The 19,346-nt window shown below is 44.9% G+C and overlaps 1 protein-coding gene across 1 annotated transcript in view; it reads left to right on the top strand.

Moving 5' to 3' along the window:
* Positions 1 to 18,733, top strand: part of LOC134468195 (hormonally up-regulated neu tumor-associated kinase homolog A) — a 35,543-nt gene extending 16,810 nt beyond the window's left edge. The window contains exons 4-11 of the mRNA XM_063222134.1: positions 2,395 to 2,533; positions 5,474 to 5,601; positions 12,034 to 12,169; positions 14,774 to 14,951; positions 15,443 to 15,526; positions 16,721 to 17,000; positions 17,670 to 18,443; positions 18,537 to 18,733. Coding sequence (XP_063078204.1) covers positions 2,395 to 2,533; positions 5,474 to 5,601; positions 12,034 to 12,169; positions 14,774 to 14,951; positions 15,443 to 15,526; positions 16,721 to 17,000; positions 17,670 to 18,443; positions 18,537 to 18,733 — 1,916 coding nt within the window. The remainder of the gene's footprint in view (positions 1 to 2,394; positions 2,534 to 5,473; positions 5,602 to 12,033; positions 12,170 to 14,773; positions 14,952 to 15,442; positions 15,527 to 16,720; positions 17,001 to 17,669; positions 18,444 to 18,536) is intronic.
* Positions 18,734 to 19,346: the final 613 nt, after the last annotated feature.

Here is a 19,346-nt window from a genome sequence, read left to right as displayed (position 1 = left end):
CATGCACCAAAGAAAGATTGACCCTTTATTGAACACAGACAGGGCAGATTTTGACAAGACAAAAGTTTTGTCGCCTATCGAACATAATGTGAAAATGGGCAGATAAGTCACTTCAAAACACTTCAAATACGCAGATTGGGTGTCATACTTAATCACTGAATCATTCTCACCTCTTCAGAAAATCGACTTTGGCCTTAGGTGTATGTTTAGGGTCATTGTAATCATGGAAAGCAACACAATGAAAATCAATGGAGTTCAATGAGAGATGGTGACATATTCGCTATTCGTAGAGCAATACATGTTTAACTTCATGATTTAATCAATGATAAAAGCCCTCAAACACCTGCAGCATGCATGCAGCTCCTCATAAGAGCTGTATCTGCACCATGTTTCACTTTATGCACCATTTCTCTTTTTTCATATTCTTCATCTCCAACACCATATAGTTTTGATGCTATCAGTTCTAAAATGGTTGATCTTGGGATCTTGACTTCAGAGTATGAGTCCCATTAGCCTTCATTTTTGTCAGAATTAGGCCTGACATACTCTTGGCTGGCTTTTTTGAGACAGGACAGTGGGAGAGACTTCTTTGGTGTTAAAGGTGAAGAATTTGGAAAAAATACATGGTGCCTAAAGTCAAACATGGGAGGGATACAGCTCTTATGTGGAGCTGCATGCATGCTGATGGTGTGTGAGGGCTTTTATCATTGATTACATCATGAAGTTAAAAATGTATTGCTCTACGAATAGCGGATATGTCACCATATCTCATTGAACTCCATTGATTTTCATTGTGTTGCTTTTCATGATTACAATGACCCTAAACATACACCTAAGGCCAAAGTTGATTTTCTGGAGAGGTGTGAGTGAATCAGTGATTAAGTATGACACCCGATCTGCATATTTGAAGTGTTTTGAAGTGACTTATTTGCTCATTTTCACATTATGTTCGATAGGCGACAAAACTTTTGTCTTGTCAAAATCTGCCCTGTCTGTGTTCATTAAAGGGTCAATCTTTCTTTGGTGCATGAAATGTATTTTTGTACATACATTTTCATTCGAGAGGGTTGTAGCTTTCATATGAGTGACTTCTGAAGCCAAGTGATTAATTGAAAGTCAGGTTATTAGCTGTTATTCCAAACAGATGGGTAGGCGACAACTCTTTTGGAGGCGAGTGTACACAGGGCCGATGACAACTTTGGCCCAGGCCCAGGACGAAGTCATCTGAAAGGGCCCCACACTCAATACGTACAATGTAATAAGGAGCGAATTCCTCCTCTCCCTGGGCCTGGGACAACTGACCTCCTTGTACCCCTCTGTCGGCTTCCCTGTACATACATGCTAAACTGGCCCAACAACCACACGTAATCAAACGCACGCACGCACGCACGCACGCACGCACGCACGCACCTTCCCACACATTTGGCACATATACTTTAATGCAGCTTCCCATGAATACACACATCAACAACACACACACCTGTGAACCCACAAAAACGTTCTTGACTTTGAACCCCAGCCGTGCAGTATTCAGTAAAGTTATGAGCGAGTCCTTAACTGCTATAGTTTCGTACCTGATTCACTTGTGTACTGTAACTCAGAACTGTATAGTTTTGTGATCCAGGCTTTTAGTATGCCTATTTTAGCATGGTGTTTGCCGTACATGCAATCTATAATTACACAAAAAAGACCATTACCAGAGGCTTTGTGTGTGCGTGCGTGTGTGCATGCATGTATGCACGCGTGCGTGAGGGTGTATGTGTTTGCGTGCGTGCGCGCGTGTGTGCGCGCGCGCGTGCGTGCGCGCGTGCGTGCTTGCATGCATGCATGTATGAGGGTTTTCATGCGTTGTGTGTGTGTGTTTGCATTTGCACATGAGCGTATGTGTGCATGCGTGCGTGCGTGTGCGAATGTGTCTGCATATTGTGCCTTGTTCTGAGTAAGGAGTGAGATTTATAGATATGGGTTCTGGAAGGCTTGATGGTGTTCTGGAACGAGAGCCCTGTTCATAGCTGCCTGCCTGGCAACACATCCGCCCTCACATTAGAGAATAAGAAGCACTTGAGTTTATTTCTGTGTGTGTGTGTGTGTGTGTGTGTGTGTGTGTGTGTGTGTGTGTGTGTGTGTGTGTGTGTGTGTGTGTGTGTGTGTGTGTGTGTGTGTGTGTGTGTGTGTGTGTGTGTGGACATGCGTAAAGTAATTTATATGTGAATGCTAGCTATTAGGCACAATTCAAAAATGCTGTGTGTGTGTGTGTGTGTGTGTGTGTGTGTGTGTGTGTGTGTGTGTGTGTGTGTGTGTGTGTGTGTGTGTGTGTGTGTGTGTGTGTGTGTGTGTGTGTGTGTGTGTGTGTGTGTGTGTGTGTGTGTGTGTGTGTGTGTGTGTCCACTACAGACTTTGGCCTGAGTAATACTCTGAAGGCGGAGTCTATGTCTGCCGAGTTGCTAAGCACACAGTGTGGAAGCCCCGCCTACGCTGCCCCAGAACTCCTCGCACACAAGAAGTACGGGCCCAAAGTGGACGTGTGGTCAGTGTGAGTATACATCGACCGTACAATACATGGGTTCTCAATTTTTGTTTTCCCTTGGCTGCGCGACCCTGGCTGCGCTCAACTCCACCTCTGATTGTTGGAAACCGCTGTTGGTCAAAACATTAGCTCACGTGGTTGGCTGCCAGTGTCTTGCCCCTCCTTACAACACAGTGTTTATATTTAAAAAAAAAAAAAAAATCCCATGTATAAATGTAACCGAATGAAGAATGCCTTTTTAGAGCACCTGAGCATCGTTTACAGCAGGGCTATTCAAATGGCGGTCCTGGGGCCAGATTTGGCCCTTGGACAGCAAGGTTCTGGTCCCCACAAGCCCTTTGAAATACAGAATGTTTTTTTGGAATTTGGAGATAAAAGTATGGGTTCTGTATAGAGCTGAAACTGGACACAGGACGTTAAAATGCAGGAAATTACATCTAAGAAATGCAAAACTTTCTGGGGGAGGACCCCCGGACCCCCCACTTCAATGAAGTCTCCCATATTTTTTAATTGACAGTCGACAACTACAATACATACATATAGTTCGGCCCCTTTACTGAGAAGAATTTGAAAAACTGGCCCTCGCTGACATTTAATTGAATAGCCCTGGTTTACAGTCCACCGGCTCGCGACCACCAGATTCAAATATGGGTGCAATTATTGCACAAGACGCTGAAAATCCCACCTCCCAGGGGGTCCGCACTGCCAACCACACCCTTAATAGTCTCTAAACATTACACTTAGCTATGTGTACAATGGAAAGCATTTAAAACTAGATTGCATTCTCACAGAAAATGCTGGAAGCGGGCTTGCCTTTTGGGGCAGAGATGAAACAAAGTACTATTGAGAAAACAAAGCTAAAAGAAATGTTGGAAAAAATCCATCCACCCAGTCAGAAGTTATGGGCCAAACAATTCAGCCATCTTGGATTCAGCCATCTTGAAAGTGTTGTAGCTCTGCGTTTTGGGGATATACTAAATTACATACATGGTATTTTAAGTTGGCTAAGGAACACTGCATATGATATAATTTTGAAAATCAACATGGCTTCGAGCGGGATTCGAACTCACAACCTCCATATCTGTAATCCAGCCCCTTTGCCATTGATATTAAATGACATACAATACATGATATTTGAAGTTGGCCAAGGAACACTGCATATGATATAATTTTGAAAATCAACATGGCTTCGGGTGGGGTTCGAACTCTCAACCTCCATATCTGTAATCCAGCACATTTGCCATTGATACTAAATGACATACATGGTATTTTAAGTTGGCTATGGAACACTGCATATGATATAATTTGAAAATCAACATGGCTTCGAGTGGGATTCGAACTCTCAACCTCCATATCTGTAATCCAGCCCCTTTGCCATTGATATTAAATGACATACTATACATGATATTTGAAGTTGGCTAAGGAACACTGCATATGATATAATTTTGAAAATCAACATGGCTTTGGGTGGGGTTCGAACTCTCAACCTCCATATCTCTAATCCAGCAGCATTCCCATTGAGCCAAGCAACTGGCTGTCATGAACATTCCAGCCACTGAAGGACAATACTCATGAACGACCATCCGGGTACTTTGCTCCAAAATGTGCGTTACACCCATTTAAGGGGGAAAACAAACCGAATGTCTCGTCAACTTATATGCTACATCGGCTAGCCTAAATGAACACAGTACAAGCTTCAGTCACGGCAGTTTGGCTATATTATTTCAACAGCCGTCAACACAAGCATGTTGCACGTGAGCAACGGTAGTCTACAGGTCCTTATCTTTCGTTTATTAAACCCCAACACCACCAATTGACTTGCATTGCCTGTTTTCCCCCACAAATGGGCGTAACGCACATGGAAAACGTCACGCCGTTCATGAGTATACGACATTGCATTGAAGAGCTGAACAATAGAATTCTAGAATGGTAGTTTTAGGTGCTCGTTAAGACTAGAATGTTGAGAGAAAGTGACAGTTGAGATTCTGTTCTGATTTACTGAATGACAGTTAATATGGTAAAACTTAAAAACTTAACTAGAAGCCTTCAGAGAGCGCAGACCTCCGCCAAGGAAGCTGCATGATACATTTGACTATGTTACACCCTAAGTCTTTCTGCCTTCTTTTTGTAGAGTCCCTGTAATTCAATTTCTGGTCTGTAGGGGTTGTCTAGATGTTGAAGAATCTTTTGAAAAGTCCTGGTTCCGGTTTGTGGCCCGGATCACCACCAGAATTGAATCACTTGTTCCTTGGGTCATTACGAACAACTCCACAAAGTTTCGTCCAAATCCGTTGATTAGTTTTTGAATTATGCTGCTGACAAACAGACAGACAGACAGACAAAACACAGACAGACAGACAGACAGACAGACAGACAAACCAATGCTACCGAAAACATTACCTCCTTGGCGGAGGTAGCAATAGTCACAACGTATGCTTGTCTGCGAAAACAACACAATTGACGATGATGAAAATGACAATTTAAACCAAGCTATGAGCATGAGAAGTGTGAAAATCTGGTTTCCATTGGAGTCTATGGGATTTTCAAACTTCCTGAAAGTCTTCTTCCATAGCCAGTCCCCGCCATGACGGGGGCTGTCTTCAAAAACTGTCGTCATTGCTTCGACTGGAAGGTTGCCTCTTGGTATACACACACCCCCACTTTTTGAGAGTGTGAGCCAAAAAAAAACATTATTAAAAAATTACTTTTATTGCATTTGTGGTGTGGGTTTGTGGGTGTTGATTGACTCATTGATGTGCATGCAGTTCTGAGGTCAATTCCAGTACGTCTACCTGTGTTTGGAGGCCTATGTAATCATATTCATTGTAAGTCATACTACACAATGATGAATGTGTAGTGGTACGTGGAGTTGTAAACACATTCTGTGTGTGTGTGTGTGTGTGTATATGTGTGTGTATGCGTGCGTGCGTGCGTGCGTGTGTGTAGTGGTGTGAGCACGTTTGCCATGCTGACAGGGACGCTGCCCTTCACGGTGGAGCCCTTCAACATCAAACAGCTGCACCAGAAGATGGTCAACGGAGACATCAACACCATCCCCTCCGACATCAGCAAAGGTAACAGCACTGCACTACACTACACAACACTGCACAACACGACACCAACACCATCTCCTCCAACATCAGCAAAGGTAACAGCACTACACAACACAACACAACATCAACACAACATCAACACAACACAACACAACACAACATCAACACCATCCCCTCCAACATCAGCAAAGGTAACAGCACTACACAACACAACACAACATCAACACAACACAACACAACACAACACAACATCAACACCATCCCCTCCGACATCAGCAAAGGTAACAGCACTGCACTACACTACACTACACTACACTACACAACACCATCCCCTCCGACATCAGCAAAGGCAACAGCACTACACTACACTACACAACACAACACAACACAACACAACACAACACAACACAACACAACACAACACAACACAACACAACACAACATTAACACAAGATCAATACCATCCCCTCCGACATCAGCAAAGGTAACAAGTTATCACAGCACAAGCACAGCACAGCATAGCACACAGCACTACACATACAGTAGCACTACAGAACACAACACAGCACAACATCAACGCCATCCCCTCCGACATCAGCAAAGGTAACAGCACTGCACAACACAACACAACACAACACTACACTACACTACACAACACAACACAACACAACACAACACAACACAACACAACACAACACAGCACAGCACAGCACAACACAGCACCATCTCCTCCAACATCAGCAAAGGTAACAGCACTACACAACACAACACAACATCAACACAACATCAACACAACACAACACAACACAACACAACATCAACACCATCCCCTCCGACATCAGCAAAGGTAACAGCACTGCACTACACTACACAACACAACACAACATCAACACAACACAACACAACACAACACAACATCAACACCATCCCCTCCGACATCAGCAAAGGTAACAGCACTGCACTACACTACACTACACTACACTACACAACACAACACCAACACCATCCCCTCCGACATCAGCAAAGGCAACAGCACTGCACTACACTACACAACACAACACAACACAACATTAACACAAGATCAATACCATCCCCTCCGACATCAGCAAAGGTAACAAGTTATCACAGCACAAGCACAGCACAGCATAGCACACAGCACTACACATACAGTAGCACTACAGAACACAACACAGCACAACATCAACGCCATCCCCTCCGACATCAGCAAAGGTAACAGCACTGCACAACACAACACAACACAACACAACACAACACAACACAACACAACACAACACAACACAACACAACACAACACAACACAACACAACACCATCCCCTCCGACATCAGCAAAGGTAACAACACTGCACTACACTAGGGTCATTTCACGTGAAATCAGACACTTTGGGACCCGACCGACCCGGATTTCAATCATACTTCGTGTGCCTTTTTAGTAGCAAGGTAGCACCCCAGAACTGCATTGGTTTGAATCTGACACTAATATTAAGGGAGAAACAGACTAGGACAGGTTCACATGTGAGGGTAGGACACTATACATTCAGCCTTGAATATATCAGTCAGTGTTAGTCACAAAAAGATGCCTGTGGTGTTCAGCAATCAGCTTGGAATACAACAACTCTCAGATTATGAATTATGATAAATTGAAAAATTAAAAATTGAATATCTAAAAAAGCTTTATTTTAAAATGGCCAGTTCCTTGTCCAAACGTAGCCGGCAATGTCATGAGCAACACCTCAAATGCTGGTGTTTGGTTCGTTATTCATTTCAGAGAGAATTTGACTCACAAATATGGCATCATACAGACCACTTACTAATAATATGGTAATACCATAGTAGCATCACATGACAAAAAAAAAAAAAAAAAAAATGGTCAGTGTCCATGGTCCCAGGTTTCAGAAACTAAGGCAGATGTCCATTTATACACACCAAATGATGATATGTGAATGTTTGAACATTCCTTATCTGTGTACCTTTGCCATCTTCCCTTTACCGTACTTTGAAGAGATAATCAATGGCTACACTCTCATTTTGTACTCTACCAGTGCATTTGAAGCAGCAGCTGTGTCTTTTGTAGATAATGTATAAGTGGGTGGGAGACGTGACGCCTTGTTTTTTCGTAACATTGGTTAAAAACCTACAAAACTGTTATTTTCCTTTAAAAAACAAATGTCAATGAAAGAAGATGTGGTAAATTATGTTTCATATTAGTCTTAGATGAGAAGAAACATTTTTGTTAAGATTTATGTAAAGGTTTATATGTCAAATTTCCTGCGGTGTGACTGTAACATTAATGAAACAATATATAATAATATATATATAAATTAACCAACAACATTTTGAATAATGTATGAAGCATTTGGCATGATTGCATAAATCTTAACTTTAGATTAAGATATGTGAATGTGGAAAAAACTCAAGACAGTAATATTAACTACAAGTTCAATTTCGTAACACAAATTGCGTCCTGTGGGGTGACATGTATGTCAATGTTTGTGAATGGGCAGCTGCAAGGCCAACTACAAGGGTCTTAAAGACTGGCTCCTAACCAGTCAGTACCCCAGTTATTGGAGAGTGCTGTGGAAGTTTAAGGTGACTCTTAACCTCTTAATATGTCTTCATATTGCAATCTTTCTGTCACGCAATGCTTAGGTTCATTTTATGGTGTCCTGTGGTGTGACTGCTCTTATAGGAGGAAAAAAAAGTTTTTTTTATTAATGAAAACACATATTAAGATTAAACACAATATCATTATCAAGTTAGCATGAGCTCAGATGTCAGTCATGTATACAAAAGGATTAAAATGGCCATAATGCAGTGAATTCCCTGTGGTGTGACTCCATTTTCCTGCGGTGTGACATGCCTATGCTATGTGTTGATGCAGGACACATTTTCCCAAAAATAAGGTGAAATTCCACAGACCACTAAGTGCTTTATTTTTTTCTATTTTTTTCCAATTTTTATCCATCATTTTTTGATGATAAGAGTTAAAAGAGTGAGCTCAGTAAAGGAATGTGTTACATTTTCAAGCATCAAAGGGTATGTTGTAGCTGTATATGATGGCAACTGGTGGCTAGCATGTGTTTGTTGAGGAATGTATGCCGAGCACTGGAGAGGTGAAACTGAACTTCCTGCATCCTCATGGACCATCTCCATCCTTCACTTTTCCCTTCAGACCAGATAGACTGGATCATCAGGATGTGCTTCTGGTAGTGGAACCTGTAACTGCAACGGGAGGTACTTATACATTATCTACAAAAGACACAGCTGCTGCTTCAAATGCACTGGTAGAGTACAAAATGAGAGTGTAGCCATTGATTATCTCTTTAAAGTACGGTAAAGGGAAGATGGCACAGGTACACAGATAAGGAATGTTCAAACATTCACATATCATCATTTGGTGTGTATAAATGGACATCTGCCTTAGTTTCTGAAACCTGGGACCATGGACACTGACCATTTTTTTTTTTTTTGTCATGTGATGCTACTATGGTATTACCATATTATTAGTAAGTGGTCTGTATGATGCCATATTTGTGAGTCAAATTCTCTCTGAAATGAATAACGAACCAAACACCAGCATTTGAGGTGTTGCTCATGACATTGCCGGCTACGTTTGGACAAGGAACTGGCCATTTTAAAATAAAGCTTTTTTAGATATTCAATTTTTAATTTTTCAATTTATCATAATTCATAATCTGAGAGTTGTTGTATTCCAAGCTGATTGTGTAATATGTAGAGCCAGAAAAGAGCTTTCAAACAACACCACAGGCATCTTTTTGTGACTAACACTGACTGATATATTCAAGGCTGAATGTATAGTGTCCTACCCTCACATGTGAACCTTTCCTAGTCTGTTTCTCCCTTAATATTAGTGTCAGATTCAAACCAATGCAGTTCTGGGGTGCTACCTTGCTACTAAAAAGGCACACCAAGTGTGATTGAAATCCGGGTCGGTCGGGTCCCAAAGTGTCTGATTTCACGTGAAATGACCCACTACACAACACAACACAACACAACACAACACAACACAACACAACATCAACACAACACAACACAACACAACACAACACAACACAACATCAACACAACATCAACACCATCCCCTCCGACATCACCAAAGGTAACAAGGTAACACAGAACAACACAGCATACAGTAGCACTACACAACACAATACACCATAACACATAGCACAACACAACACAGCACAGCACACCACAACACAGCACTACACTCTCAGCGCATAACACAACAACACAGCACAGCTCTACGCATAGCATAGCACAACACAACACAACACAACACAACACAACACAACACAACACAACACAACACAACACACTGGTCTCAATGGCCAGGTGTAGTGTAGAGTGACAGCAAATGTGTAAATTTGACGTCTCAGCTCTCCTCGAAAAACAACAAGTCACAGCCACTCAGTGCCTTGCCAGGACTTGGCTGTGTGTGTATCGGGTGTATGGGCATGTCGTGTGTGTGTGTGTGCGTGTGCGTGTGCGTGTGCGTGTGTGCGTGTGTGCGTGTGTGTGTGTGTGTGTGTGTGTGTGTGTGTGTGTGTGTGTGTGTGTGTGTGTGTGTGTGTGTGTGTGTGTGCGTGCGCGTGCGTGCGTGCGTGCGTGCGTGCGCGTGTGCGTGTATTTAGAGGTCAAGCTGCCACCGCTTGACCTCTAGTACACACACTCACACACACACACACACACACACACACACACACACACACACACACACACACACACACACACACACACACACACACACACACACACACACACACACACACACACACACACACACACACACCTCAGGCTCACTTTTTGGCACATTCCGTTGTTTCGTCACTGGCTGCCCGACGCGCTCCGTCTCACCGCTCCACTTCCACCCTCTTTACCGGATCAGGGCCTTGCGTAACACTCTGGTGCCGGTGCCACCCGACCTGTGTGTCTGGCCGTCTGTCAGGGTGCCACCCCTGCATCTGCCTGCCTGACTGACTACCTGTCTGTCTGTCTGTCTGTCTGTGTCTACCTTTCTATCTGCTTACCTGCCTGTCTGCCTGCCTGCCTGCCTGCCTGTCTGGCCGTATGTTATGTCAGTGTGCCACCCCTGCGTCTGTCCGTCTGTCTGTCTGTCTGTCTGCATCTGTCTGTCTGTCTGCTTGCCTGCCTGCCTGCCTGCCTGCCTGTCTGCCTGTCTGTCTTCCTGCCTGCCTGCTTGCCTGCTTGCCTGTCTGTCTATCTGCCTGTCCTGTGTTCCACATGGCGTGGGAGAGGTCAGCACACGGTGACATAACTGACCAACGCAGGGGAGGCTTCTCCAGTCGTGCGTGCAGTGGAAACATACCGTCATCAGTGTGTGTGTGCGTGTATGTGTGTGTATGTGTGTGTGTGTGTGTGTGTGTGTGTGTGTGTGTGTGTGTGTCTGTGTCTGTGTCTGTGTCTGTGTGTCTGTGTGTGTCTGTGCGCACACATTTTCTTTCAACACTGTGCATGGGACACTGGTGTGTCTGTGATTGGGCGATGAGAGAGACCGAACACACAGCAGATGACTCGTCCTATCATATGACAGCCATCTTTACCCGATGTCATGATCATTCTTGCCATGACTAATCACTATCTATGAATGCCAGCCTATCACGTTGTACGTATTGCCTCATCAAGCCAAAGCAACCTATCAATGCCAGCCTATCACGTTCTTAAGTCAATAACAACCTATCAATGCTAGCCTATCACGTTATGCATTATTACCCCATCAAGTCAATAGCAACCTATCAAAGCAAGGCCATCCCATGATTATTTCATGTGATCTAACTGACTAAAGTCTATTAATGTTGGCCTATTGGGTCATTATCTTACTGTCACAGTCTATTTAGCCGGCTAACAAGAGGTCGATATAATTGCAGTGTAAATGAATCTCTTGCTGTGTGCTATTTTGTTTCCTCTCTCTGTCTCTGCGTTATCATCTCGCTCATCTCGTCTCTGGTTATGTGAGCAGTGATCTGTCTGAAATACAAAAATTATGGTCTGGATGTCATCATTGAAATTGAATGAAAAGCAAACAAATTCGTAATTCAGCCCAGTAAAATGCATTTTAGTGAACGAGTGATTATGGATTTTTGTATTTCCATACAGCAACAGGAAGAGGCAAAATGTCTAAATTTTAAAAAGAGGAGTTACAGTATATTCAATGTTTTTGTGAGGCAGAACTGATCTTCTGGTCAGAGACAATATCTTCTTCTGCTATGATTTAGCAAACAAACCCTACAACAGGTGCTATTTTTATTGGGTAGCAATTATCCTGAATACCTATGTATTTGTATTTCTGTCTCTCTCTGTGTCTCTCTCTGTGTGTCTCTCTGTGTGTCTCTCTGTGTCTCTCTCTGTCTCTCTCTCTCTCTCTCTCTCTCTCTCTCTCTCTCTCTCTCTAGTGGCGGTGCAGTTTGTGTTGTGTCTGCTGGAGCCGGACCCTGAGAAGAGGCCAAGTATCAAAGCAGCCATGGAGGAGAAGTGGCTGAACGAGGGCTACGCCAAGAGACCCCTCCACACCATCACCTACAAGAACAGGTATAAACACACCACAACAATAAATAGCATACAGGAGATATCTCCACACCATCACCTACAAGGACATGTATAAACACACCACAACAATAACTAGCATACATGAGAGAAGGAGTAGTACACGAGATATCTCCACATCATCACATACAAGAGCAGGTAAACACTAACCCAGTGGTTCTCAAAGTGTGGTCCGGGGACCACTGGTGGTCCGCAACAGAGCTCAGGTGGTTCGCGAGGGGGTGTCTGCTTTTCCAAGACTAGCCTGCAGTAGGCTATATTTTTAACATTATTACAAAGCTAAACATATCTGAAGTCACTTTTCACCACAATACGACAGGCTTGTAATGTGAATAAAAAGTAAGTGATCTGCATCGAAATTAGCAGTGACAATTTAGCACCTGTCAACTGTTAATTCAGTTGACAGGTGGTCCCTGAACATGTTTGGGGGGACAAAGTGGTCCTCGGTCTGAAAAGGTTTGGGAAACACTGCACTAACCTGACTGCCATTGACTTCCAAAGCTCTTTGAGATAGCACAAACACCAAAAGTTTTGTGTCACTAGGAGGGCAGGGCCAGGCTACACACCACACGGCAATAAGTAGTATACATGAGATATCTCCACACCATCATCTACAGGAGCAGGTAAACACACCACAGAAATGCAATTACATAAACAGAAAAAATACATTACACCTCATGGTATACAAATAGGCCTACAAGGAAATGAGAATGTGTTCTCTCCTTACAATACAGGGAAACACCTCTATATACAGTTTGTATCACCATGAAACACCTATAGGAGCAGGTGACACGCGTGAAATCGGAGAACTTCATATCTGATAACCTCATATATTAGAACAGGTGACAAATCTTATGTAGCCCACATATTATACGATCTCCAGATTATCACCAACAAGAAAATCTGAAATAAACATTGAAGAAGGTAATTGAGCTTGGACGACTCATATCCAACATTTAAGCAAGGATATGGATATACTATGTAACACATCTCCACACCATCACCTACACGACCAGGTAACACTTCAGATATCAAGAACAGGTAGCATACTAGACCCACACCTGAGCTCGCTCTACAACATCAACAGTAAGACTAGGTAATGTGACACACTGCTCAGTCACCTAAAAGGACACTCGTATCTCCACTCTCAATCTGCATCATTTACAGTACAAACACACTTACCTCTATAAGACGCTACCCTGCAACACACCTGATTTCACATTTGTCACCTCCGAGACCCATTGGAGTGGTATTCCAGTGAAAGGGTCATGGGATTGGTATTAAACTCAGGGGTTCATGGGAATTGTATTTCTTTGTATTGCTCTGCTGTAAGGTTCATGGGAGTTGGAGTCTTCTGGGGTTCATGGGAGTTGTGTTACTTTGAAAGGTTGATGGAAGCTGTATTAATTTTCTGTTCGTGTGAGCTTGATTTCTTCAAGCAATTTATCAGAGTGGCATTAATTAAGTCTAGAGAAGAGGTACTTCATTGATCACAATGGAAATCGAGCAACATATGAAGAGCTCTTTTCCAAAATGAGATATATCCGTTTTATAGAATGTGGGGAAATAGATTTTTGTGTATTGGGCACTCCATTGAAATGCATTGCAAAATGCATTTTATAGAGGTTTTAAAGTATGTTCTCAAAATATTTAAATGGCAAGAATTCAGACATAGATGATAGAACATGTTAACAGTCAATTTCAATATTAAAATGCAAAAAGTCAAAAATGGTGGATATAGCGTTTTGGAAAAGAGCTCTTCATATACTGTACAACAAAGAAGGGCACAGAGTTCTATGGTGTGTGTATAGGGGGCTGCTCCCAGATGACGGAAGTAACCTCGACCCAGCTGTAGCAGAGAAGCAGAGAAGCTATTCAGCTTGTGTTGGTATTAATAAACTCCTGGACTGAGTACAAACTTTCAAATGCATCGTTTTGTGAGTACAGACCATATTTGTACTACTGTAGAAGTTGCAGAAATCGCCGTTTTGAAGCACTGACATGTAACTCACCCATGTAAAAAGATGCCAGGACTCTCTCGTTTTCTGTCGCTTCACGGCCGCCATGTTGTTTTGAATTTTTTGATCTGAAGCTCACAGGAGGTCATGTGACGTTTTTCTCGCGTTCTGATTGGCTTCTCGCAAAAAGTTGCCAGAGGCGATCAAAGACGTTCAGAAACCAGCAATGTTGCCGAATATCAATGGGAAACGCTCTTTGCACCATCGCCCGGCAACGTTGCTCAGCAACATTGCCCTAAAAGTTGCCCCGTGTATCATGACCTTTAGAGAGTATTCGGGGACCAAATAAACTCTAGAAGGTGTTAAATCGACTCTGTTAGTGTTGCATTAACACTGCAGTTTTTACTGTGTGTAAGGTCGAGTGCAGCTCTAAAACTTGTTAGTCCTCCTCTCCACAGCCGGCAGCCATGTTACCCTTAATTCCTACTTGTAATTACGACACTGTCTATGTCATTTCGTCATGAAATTTGTCTGCCAGGGGGGCCCACAGTAGCCTGTTCCCTGTGACCTAGGGCCCCCCCCGGGCCATCTTAATCCGGCCCTGACCATTGCATTGTTTTTTTCCCCCAAGGTTACGACCGGAAGAACTGAACAACTCCATTCTGAACTACATGTCGGAGTCTCAGGGTTACGGCCTGCCTGACGTCATCCACACGGTCGTCAACAACAGGCCGTCCGCCATCATGGCCGTCTACCACCTGCTGCTCAAGAGGCTGCAGAGGGAGCAGAGGGGAGCTAAAGCTATGAAGGTAGTAGACACACAGACACAGACACACACACACACGCGCGCGCCTAAGGCACCTGCAAAAAAGGGTGCTAAATGCCTGAGCCCTTTTCAAGAAAAGCTGCCCTCAGCCTATATAAACCTAAATATCTCAGCTTCTGAAGCACATAAAAATACGCACTAAGTTGCATTTAAATGCTAAGACCCTCATCTTTCATTAGAATGTGTTCATTCATCTCAAACAAACAGAGATTCTTAATAAAATTGTCTGAAATCTCATGAGCCTCCAGGCGCCAGGGTCAACGCAACATCAGGCATCAATGGGTTAATTAATTAAGAGATGACCTTGTATGAAGGAATGCAAAGATGCATATAAAAATGACAGTAGCCTACCTGAAAGGACACTCATGAATCATCTAAATAGCTGATCACAACATGTTGACCACACACACACATGTAGATAATGGTGCGTTCCCACACGCACAGCAAACTAAAGCCTGTTGCCCCTCTCCACAGAGAGCAGAGACCAGTGAATGGAGTTTGCCCAGTAAGAGCCTGATCAGAGAGAAGACCAACATCCCACAGAAGAACCAGCATCAGGTGACATGACATGAGTGACACACAGATATGACGGCATTACAAGTATCACTGACTGTCACTGTGTGTGTGACCATCACTATGGTTGTGAGCAGGGCCCTAAATTAACTTTTTTTCACCACCAGCCAAAATGGCTAGTAGATATGAATCTTACTAGTCAAACACGCACTCACTAATGGGTCAAAGTGGCTAGTAAGTTGGTCGTTTCTACAAGCCAAACTGAAATTTCACCAGCATTTGGGCAGTAGGCTGGTATTAGAGCCCTGTTTGTGAGTGTGCTCTATCACGACAAAGGGGCCTGGCTCAGATTACAGGTTTGGTACCCCAAGTTCGAACTACGTTCAGTAATAGCAGAGATTCTAGGAGTATTATCCATTGTTTACCTCCGCCAAGGAGGTAATGTTTTTGGTCGTCTGTCTGTCTGTCTGTCTGTCTGTCTGTCTGTCTGTCTGTCTGTCTGTCTGTCTGTCTGTCTGTCTGTCTGTCTGTTAAATTCTGGTGGTAATTCGGATCACGAACTGGAACCAGGACTTTTTAAAAGATTCTGTCAGCAGGATAACTCAAAAACTAATCAACTGATTTGGACGAAACTTTGTGGAGTTGTTAGTAATGGCCCAAGGAACAAGTGATTCAATTCTGGTGGTAATCCGGATCACAAACCGGAAACAGGACTTTTTAAAAGATTCTTCACCATTGCTGGCCTATATATCTAGACGCCCCTACTGACTAGAAATTGAATTGCGGGGATTCCACAAAAAGAAGGCAGAAAGACTTAGGGTGTAACATAGTCGAATGTTCTATCAAGCAGCTTCCTTGGCGGAGGTCTGCGCTCTCTGAGTGCTTCTAGTTATGCATTAGTATTATCCTTATCCAGTCTCCCTGGTAATAGTGTTACCAGCAATGAAAACACAAATTCCACTGCAACTACTTACAATTCTAATTGGGCTATTGCTGCTGACTGAACCATGCTCACCACCATTACTATTACACATTAATACTGATGTATAATACATTATTAAGAATACCAGGGCTAAAGATTGCTATAAACATGTACAACTGCTATGACTATTAGTTTTTCTTCCACTTCCACATGTCCCTGGGTCCTTTCTCTCACTACGACGACTTGAAACCGTTACTGCAACTGGTCTGAAACTCCGTGATTGGAAAATTGTAATTGTTCATTTCCATTCGATTCAGGAGCGCAATGGAGCACAACAAAACAATCTGGACCCTCCCCTGACCGAGCCGGCCAATGGGAGGAGTGGCCGGCAGTCAAGCAAAGTTCCAAGGAGCCAATCACAGGAGAGAGAGAGCCTGAGTGGCAGGAAGAGGGGCGAGGAAGCGAGCCGGGAAAAGCGAGTCGAGAGGGCGAGCACGGAGCAGCGGGGGGCGTCGCCATCCCTACCCTCTGTGGACGGGACAGCGGACGAGGAGCTCACCCTTACCATGGACACCAGAGAGCTGATCTTCCCTGGAGGTAAGGAGGGAAGAGAGAGAGAGAGAGAGAGAGAGAGAGAGAGAGAGAGAGAGAGAGAGAGAGAGAGAGAGAGAGAGAGAGAGAGAGAGAGACAGACAGACAGACAGACAGACAGACAGACAGACAGACAGACAGACAGACAGAAAAAGAGATAGAAAAAGAGACAAACAGACAGATAGAAATAGAGACACAGACAGACAGAAATAGACAGACAGACAGACAGACAGACAGACAGACAGAAATAGAGACAGACAGAGAGACAGACAGAGAGACAGACAGACAGACAGACAGACAGACAGATAGAAATATAGAGAGACAGGCAGACAGTCAGAAGTAGAAAGAGAGACAGAGAGAGAGAGGGACAGACAAACAGACAGACCGAGAGAGAGAGAGAGAGAGAGAGAGAGAGAGAGAGAGAGAGAGAGAGAGAGAGAGAGAGAGAGAGAGAGAGAGAGAGAGGCCAACCAAAGCAATGCTTAAATGTAAGGGTCCTGCGTAGCATAGGTTATTGTACTATACTTTACTACTATACGTAGTACTGGTTATTTGCTGAGGTGTCATTATGTATGTGTGTGTGTGTGTGTGTGTGTGTGTGTGTGTGTGTGTGTGTGTGTGTGTGTGTGTGTGTGTGTGTGTGTGTGTGTGTGTGTGTGTGTGTCTGCATCTAAGTCTCTCCACCCAAGTGTTCATGCAGGGAGGGATCTGGCTCCAACCTGTGTGACTCCTCCCCCTGCGACATCCCCATAGCAACAACGGACGCCACGGCGGTCACCATCAAAGAGCCGTCGCCTCTGTCCGTCAAGCAGTCCCGTCCCGACGTGCTCCTTCTCCCCTCCCACTCGGACGACTGCTCGGGCGAGGAGCCTCCCCCCGCTCCTCAGCAACTGCCCGGCAACCATCGCTACGGCGACGAGAAGCTGGAGAAGCTCCAGACCTTCTACTCGGACAAGGCCTTCATGATGTCTCCCAGGATGCACCTGGAAAGCCGGGCGGGCCAGCGTTTCAAGGACCTCCTGATGGCCATCGAGGAGAAGACCACGCCCCCGGCGCGCCTCTACAGCGCCATGGAGAACATTACCACGACAGCCACCAACACGACCAGCAACGGGACGAGTGGAGCAACCACAGCAACATCCGCCGCAGCAGCAGCTGCAGCAGCAGCCTCCCAGCAAGTCTCACCCCTGCCTCGACTCAGACACACGGGGGCGCTCACAGGCCCGCTGAAGGACGGCGGTGTGAGCGTAGGCGTGGGCGTGGGCTCGCGGAAAGTGACCTGGGTGGGGTTTTCTCGAGGAGGCGGCGTAGCTCCCGGTCCTGGACCCAGCTCCTCGCCTTTCCTGGTGAACGGCTCCAAGCCACCGGCCTTCAGCAGCCAACGGCAACAGGCCCTGGTCGTCAAGAGTCTGCGGCACAGCAAGGAGAAGCGGGGCGGAGGAGGTGTTGGTGTTGGAGGTGGAGGTGGAGGTGCAGGTGGAGGTGGAGGAGTTGGGGAGGGCCGAGGTGGTGGTGGTGGTGGTGGTGGTGGGGGAGGAGGAGGAGGAGGAGGAGGGAGTGGAGGTGCCGGGGGCCGGATGGTGAGCACGGGGGGCGACGGGCCCAAGAGGAACTCGGTGCAGCTCAGGGGCTCCCTCCAGAGGCGGGTGGGGGAACTGAACCTGCCCATGTTGCCCGCCGCCTTCCACAACAAGGCCAACAGCAAGAAGAGCGAACTGCTGCGCATGGACTTCAGCTGAGAGAGGAGGAAGGAGGGAGGGAGGGAGAGAGAGGGAGAGGTGAAGAGAGAGGGAGAGGGAGAGAGCGCGAGAGAGAGAGAGAGAGAGAGAGAGAGAGGGAGAGAGAGAGAGAGAGACAGAGACAGAGATGAAGAGAGAGGGAAAGGAAGGGAGAGAGAGGGAGAGGGAGAGACAGAGAGATAGAGAGTGAGCGAGAGACAGGGAGAGAGGGAGAGGGAGAGATGAAGAGAGAGAGGAAGAGGGAGAGAGAGATGAAGAGAGAGAGAGAAAGCAGATAAATGGAGGGGAGGAAGAGAGAGTGATGATGAGAGAGTGTGATGGAGAGATGAAGATAGAGAGAATCAAGGAGATAAATAGAGGGAAGGAAAAGAATATAGAGAGAGTGATGATGATGGACACTAGAAAATACCTCAGATGGAGTGAGAGAGAAAGAGAAAGGGGTACAGGGACAGTGAGACAGAGAAAAAATTGAGAAATGACCATTTGACACACAGGGGGGGGGTGGGGGGTAGCGGCAGAGAGAGAATGTTGGATTCAGAAAAGTGTGCGAGAGAGACGGGGAGGGAGGGACGAAGAGATAGAGCAAGAGAGAAGAGAGGGAGAGTGAGATGGC

The sequence above is a fragment of the Engraulis encrasicolus genome, chromosome 18 (assembly GCF_034702125.1).
Source record: "Engraulis encrasicolus isolate BLACKSEA-1 chromosome 18, IST_EnEncr_1.0, whole genome shotgun sequence".
Lineage (NCBI taxonomy): Eukaryota > Metazoa > Chordata > Actinopteri > Clupeiformes > Engraulidae > Engraulis > Engraulis encrasicolus.
Note: the sequence above shows the minus strand (reverse complement) of the source record. Positions and strands in the feature narration are given on the sequence as shown.